This window comes from Poecilia formosa, unplaced genomic scaffold (assembly GCF_000485575.1).
Source record: "Poecilia formosa unplaced genomic scaffold, Poecilia_formosa-5.1.2 Scaffold77, whole genome shotgun sequence".
Lineage (NCBI taxonomy): Eukaryota > Metazoa > Chordata > Actinopteri > Cyprinodontiformes > Poeciliidae > Poecilia > Poecilia formosa.
The window spans coordinates 344227-350289 of record NW_006800016.1 but is presented as its reverse complement, the minus strand read 5'-3'; the positions used below and the strand labels follow the sequence as shown (position 1 = coordinate 350289).

Here is a 6063-nt window from a genome sequence, read left to right as displayed (position 1 = left end):
ATGATATCAGCTCAGGTTTATTTGAAGTGTGGTTCCGTTGGATTCATGAGTTGTCAATATCTTACCTGAAGTTAACTCTGACAGTATTGACAGTCTGGACTCAAAAGCTCTTAAAGCCAAACATTAGTTTTAATACATTTTTTAAACTGTCCTGATGTTTGCATTGGATGCTTATTGACTCAGAAGTCTATGACCTCATACTAATCTCATCCTGCACAGGTGGCACCCAGTCAAATTCACGCTGGAACTCACTAAGCTCCTGACAGAAAATTATTCTTTCACAAATGGCATTGTAAGCAGTCTGCATCCCTGGGTTCTGGATTTATTACACCTGTACCCATTAACATTATTTGAACATATGAATTCAATAATTTGGGTAAATCGTTTTGGTAGAATCGGGCGTCTGTAAGCATATTTTAGTCGTTTGCGGCACTAACTGACTGATGGGCCTGGTGAGCGGTTATCAGGCGAGAGGTGATATACGCCCTGATCAGGTCACCAGTCCATTAAAAGACAGTCACACACACACACTCAAACCTAAAGGTAGTTTTTTTTTAATTTTTTTTTTTTTAGAGTATTCAGTGAACTTAACAGTCATGTTTTTTGACTGTAGGAGGAAGCCAGAGTATCTGGAGGGAACCCATGCATGCACACGGGAAGAACATACAAGAAAAGCCTCAGCCCAGGTTTCGACCTTCTAGCTGCTAGGCAACAGTGCCACCAACTGCTTTACTGTGCAGTTGGTGGCACTGCACAGTAAAGCAGTTACTGTATATTTAACTGATATTAATTTTCAGTTAAAATTAATATCCTTTTTTAAAAAAAAAATAAAAAATTCTTAGTTTCAACATGTAATAAACAGGTTTGTTTAAAACAAGATTGTACCAGACATTCTGCAAACATACACATTCTAGTCAATAAAAATTCAAAATCCTATCCACTATTGTAATCCCTTTTTTTTTCCTTTTGTTTTGTTTTTGGAGAGTTTAAATGACCTAACTCTGCCCCAGCCATCTTTAAAGGCTAGAAAGAGGAGAGCATAGGAGCACCTCCATGCGCAACACCCTTCCACCATCTTGTTATTGTGCTGCTTTGACAGCCCTGTTGTCCACTGTGGGTCATTACAGAGGACAACAGACTGTGAGACGTACAATCTTACACCACTAGATAGCACTGTAAACTCACACTGATTAGCATCACTGCGGTACTTCCACTTAAAAACACAAACACAGCAGGAAGGAGGGCCTTGAGGCTGAAGCATGACGAGTTCACAGGGTTTAGTACCAGGAGACATAAAATGCTTTTATTATTATGGATATAGAGGCAAAATGTTTGAGCTGACATTCTATGGCAATGAGTTATCACTTTTTTTTTGTTTTGTTTTGCTTATCAGATGCACACCGTCAGAGGCAACAGGCAAAGGTTACATGTCATGCAAACTAGATAAATAACTCCTTATGTGTACCTTTGCTATAAAGTTAATCATCCACTGGCAATAATGTAGTGCCTTTAGGTAAAAAAAGTAAAGAGGGAGAAAAATATACATACAGTATGTAAACAGTCAAAGAAATTGCACTTTTTTGGCTTGCTATAAGAAGCCACACTACTGAAAGAGAGCACTGGAAAACAAACAAACAAAAAAAACTAGTTTACTGTCACAGATTGTCTGACCAAAGTACGCTCAGCTAAAAAAGGAGGCAAAAATATGTAACTCTACAAAAAGAAGAGAGAGTAAAAATAATATACAACCATGTCAGTTCTAAGGATATACTGGTCAGCTGCTTATACTGTTAAAAATGCCTCGGCAAAATGAAAGATCTGACTGGTAGCGTTTATGCGTTATGCTAAATTTACACTCTACTGCGGCCGAAAGGAAAACCGATCTACGTACTGTACATTCACATAAAACTGAAAGGCTTGTTAATCCAATGATCCTAGGATGAGAACAATTTAATATGCTTTTTGTACAGAAAAAACAAAGTCCTCAAATATTCACAAATTAATTAAAAAACATAACTGGAGTACTTATATAGTCCTTATTAGAGGAGATATTGCTTTTTAAAGACCACATGAGCTCGCTTTTACACATAAGACGACATGGCACTTCTACAGAGCATTTTGGGGTAAATCACTTCTTGTATCCCTTTCCCCGCTGACACCCCACCACCACCATCGCCGAGGACATTCTGATTGTCAGTGCTCCGAAGAAAAGAGGGAAACCCTCTCAAAGGCAGTCGGGAGTAAACAAAACTATCTCCCCCTTTTCCTTGGAAGCAATACTGAAAATAGTTCAACAATAAACATTCCTGTCATGGATATATTCTGTCCATTTCTATAGCAGACAACACTTTTTTTTTATTATTATATTTTTCTAAAAAATAAGCTCTTTCTCAAAACCTCATTAGAAATTCTCTTGCAGCAATGCCAAAATTCCTATTGCTAAGCTCTTCCCACCCTCCCTTTCCCCTATTCACTGGAACATGGCAGACACAGTCTTGTTAAAGCGAAGCAGAAAAAAAAAACCTAACACTGTCTTTTTTTTTCTCTTCTCTCTTTTTTTTTTTTTAGTTTTTAACTGGCTCGCTTCTCCTTGTGCCATTTCCCAAAGGTGCAATGTGACTTTGAAAGCTTAACAAGTAAATGAGGGTTCAATTTTGACCTACTTAAGGGGGGCCCGGGCTACATTTGCGTTTTCTCCTCCCCGGGCGGCTTATGAGCTCCTTGTCTCTTGGAAACTAGTGAGCCGAAAATGCCGAGTACCGCGCTGTACGTGTCCGCGTTCAACCTCCCGAGCAACAGGCGTCCTTTTTAGTTTTGTTTTTGCTTAAGGTGCCGCAGTGAGAGCATTCAAAGTGTATATATGTATTTTTTTTAAAGTGTGTCCACTCAGTGTGCTTGTTCATCCAGCACTAGTGCAAATTCATTTCAGCTGGTCTTTCCTTTTCATTTTATTAAATTTTTTCCTTCATCCACGTCAGTTTGTCTCGTTCGTCTCGCGGTCAAACGCTCCCCGACTTCGTCTTTCTGTCGTTTTAGTTGGTGCAGTGACATCGGTTTCAGTCCACCTCTTCACTGCTGGGGCTGGTCCCTCTTTTTGGAGTAATTCCACCCTACATGAAGATAAAATAAAAATTACCAATGTGCTGCACGCGGTCCTGGATCAAACCAAACTGTTCAGTGGCATACGCCGATAATTTATCTGGATTTTAAGAGAAGGTTTTGAAACACTATTTCAAATAAAAATCTGAAAAGTGTGGCATCCAAAGCGTTTCCTTACTAATACTTTGTAGAATCACATTTCACTGCAGATATACGGCTGCAGGGTCTTTTGGGATATGTACCGTATTTTCTAGTCGGATTTATTTGAAATTGTCAAAATAAACATCGTTAGCGTGACCTCGTCCATGCTAACGACATGTTCTGGTGAAACGCTGTGTTCAGAAAAATTGTCACGGTTGGCTTGGAAGTCTGCTAACATGCCAAGGATGACTCCAGTCCGCCTGCGTGCAGTAAATCCACAGTTTTAATCCGGGCCGATGGGGAAGTTGCGTTACATGAAGTGGTGCCATCAAAACGGCCCGACAGCAAAGTTAGTTATATCCATCTGGTTGGCAACAGCCAGGGAGTGGGCATGTGACTGCACCGTTCACAAGCCTCTCCTGGCAGAACGTTCTTTATGGACCAAACTGTGGACTCCTTTCTCCGGCTCCCTTCATTTTACCGTCAATCCTAACAAACTTCCGCACATCATGATGTTGCCACCACTGTGTTTCAACTTTGGGAAATTTAGGACAGCTGGTTTTTGAAGTGAGATTAAAATGACATGTAATTGGCTGACTTGTGAAGACAGCTGCTTGAACTTGATTTTATTTAGGAACACCAGACAAAAGGGGCAGAAAACCCATTGCTCGCCACACACTTCCACTTCAGATTTTTATTTGGATAAGACCTGAAAAAAAACCAACACAATCTTCCTTCCACTATAAAGGGATATACTCTGCGTAGATCTATTTCATTCAATCCAAACCGATTTTAAGGCAATCTGTGGTCGCTGTGTGGTCGAATTTGTAAAAAGTAAACGGGTGTGAGTACTTTTGCCAGCACTGTACACCAGCTGATGCTCCACTTACCTCTCTCTTTCTGTTCACTTATGACTGCTGCAGAGTCAAAAGTAAATCATTCAACCGTTTCCTCCTCTGTTCTCTGCTGCAGACCTTTCTTTCCCCTCGTTTTGTTTCCTCCTCTCCCTCCTCTTCCTCCTCCTCTTGTCTGCTCCGGCTATTGGTGGGCTGGAGAGAACAAAAACATACAACTGACTGCAAAAGCAGATTTGAAAAAAAAAAAAAAATCTTCACTCTATTAGAAGACTTTTTCCTCCATGTGGGTGGTGTGCGGTCGGCTAACTCACACTGGGGCTGGCAGTGAGCGAGCTGGAGGTGTCCTGACTTTGGTGGTGGGGGTCATTGCTGCTGATAACCGTCACCTCCACCCCCACTGAGTGATCTGCAGGTCGAACGGCATTCGGCACGTTAGCGGAGGCTGGAACATCATCTATGTGTGCATGTATGTGCACACATACATGCACACATACGACACGGTCCACACAGATGTTTTACGGCTACATTTTAATTATATGTGTTCTTGTTTTCTCTTTGGTTTCTGTCTGCTGGATGAAAGTGTGTGGTTTCACTGCTAATGGAGAAAGTCGATCCCTGCTGAGTTCTTGGACACCAGCATTGGAGGACAGAAACAGGGAAACATTTCTGCAGGCTGCATTCTGTGGTTGGAAAACCACTTAGTTTGGGCTGCTGAGTATGATACGGAAAGACAAGCCAAACATGAAGTCGGACGGAGCGCACACATACATGCACACATACGACACGGTCCACACAGATGTACGGCAAAACAAAAAAATGAAAGTGCGCAAGGTTCAACCACAGACACCTACAGAAACAAAAACTAACACACACACTTGCTTCATGGACCTGACTTGATGTGGCTGTCGTCCCCACTGGCGCCGTCGCAGGACGCGATCTGCGAGTCCTCTCCCTCCTCGTCGCCGTCTCTCCCCCTCGCTATCCTCATTCGGATCTGTCGGTCTCTCACCAGCTCCCAGTTCCTGACGAGGAACACGTGGTGTTTCACCACAAAGCTCCTGGACCCGGCACATACGGTCACAGACGGTTACCCTACTGACGCTGAAATGAGTTTAACAGCAGTTTATTTTGAAATCCATACTTCTCGCTGCAGGTCAGAGGCTCCATGTCGAGGTGAGGGAACAGGCTGGTGATGTCTCCGGAGCTCTCCTCCTGTTCGGTAAAACGCAGACGTGAGGAGATGAATGGAGGGAAAGCAATGAGCTCTGTGCTGGAATAGAACTAACCAAAGCTGCAAAACCCACCACTATTTGCTGGGAAGACGGAGTCTTCTGCTTCAGGCGACCTGCGTAAATCAGACAGCACAGTAAGAATCCGACGCATCAGACTTATTTGCTCCCCTGGTGCAGATGTGTAAAAAGTCGTGAAATAATTTAATTTTGCACAAAGCAGTGTAATCTAAAACCAGAAGATCTTCCAAAAATTCAACCTCTCATTCAAAAAAAGCTTGTGTCTTATTTTTTAGGGGGGAAAAAAAATAATGACAACCATTTAAAATAAATGCATCTAAAGAATTAATAGTTATTTATTTTCAAAGTTAGGAACTGCAAATAAATAACCTAGAATTTCCACTTTTTGTTAGGCGTAAATACATTAAACAATAAAGATGGGTCAGAATGAGTATGCTGGAAAAGCGTTAAATTCCCATTAGGAGTAGTGATGCTGTGGGCCTGTTTTTGTCCAAAGGCCTGTGTGACCAGGTTTATATTGTCGCTCTGCACAGGGAGGAGGATGAGGCATCATTATGATGTGATGCAGAAGGCCAGTTTTTTTTTTTTTTTTTTGGGGGGGGGGGGGGGGGTTGCCAGTCATCAAAATGGGAAAGACAGTGAAACATAGCATTTAAGTAAGACAGATTTGTGGTGTTCTTTATGGTTCCAGTATTTACTCCGAATCTAAATAGCTA

General features: G+C 41.8%; 1 protein-coding gene across 3 annotated transcripts in view; it reads right to left on the bottom strand.

Moving 5' to 3' along the window:
• Positions 1–1281: 1281 nt before the first annotated feature.
• The window catches only part of LOC103140776 (histone-lysine N-methyltransferase ASH1L), a 23619-nt gene continuing 18837 nt past the window's right edge, over positions 1282–6063 (bottom strand). The window contains exons 9-14 of one of the 3 annotated variants that reach the window (XM_007556064.2): positions 5402–5442; positions 5239–5309; positions 4986–5155; positions 4409–4503; positions 4131–4289; positions 1282–3110 (exon numbers count right to left, since the gene is read on the bottom strand). In XM_007556064.2, coding sequence (XP_007556126.1) covers positions 4149–4289; positions 4409–4503; positions 4986–5155; positions 5239–5309; positions 5402–5442 — 518 coding nt within the window. In that variant the 3' untranslated portion in view covers positions 1282–3110; positions 4131–4148. Of the gene's footprint in view, positions 3111–4130; positions 4290–4408; positions 4504–4972; positions 5156–5238; positions 5310–5401; positions 5443–6063 lie in introns of those variants that run through there. The other 2 variants (XR_001662651.1, XM_016673455.1) reach the window with 2 other exon arrangements.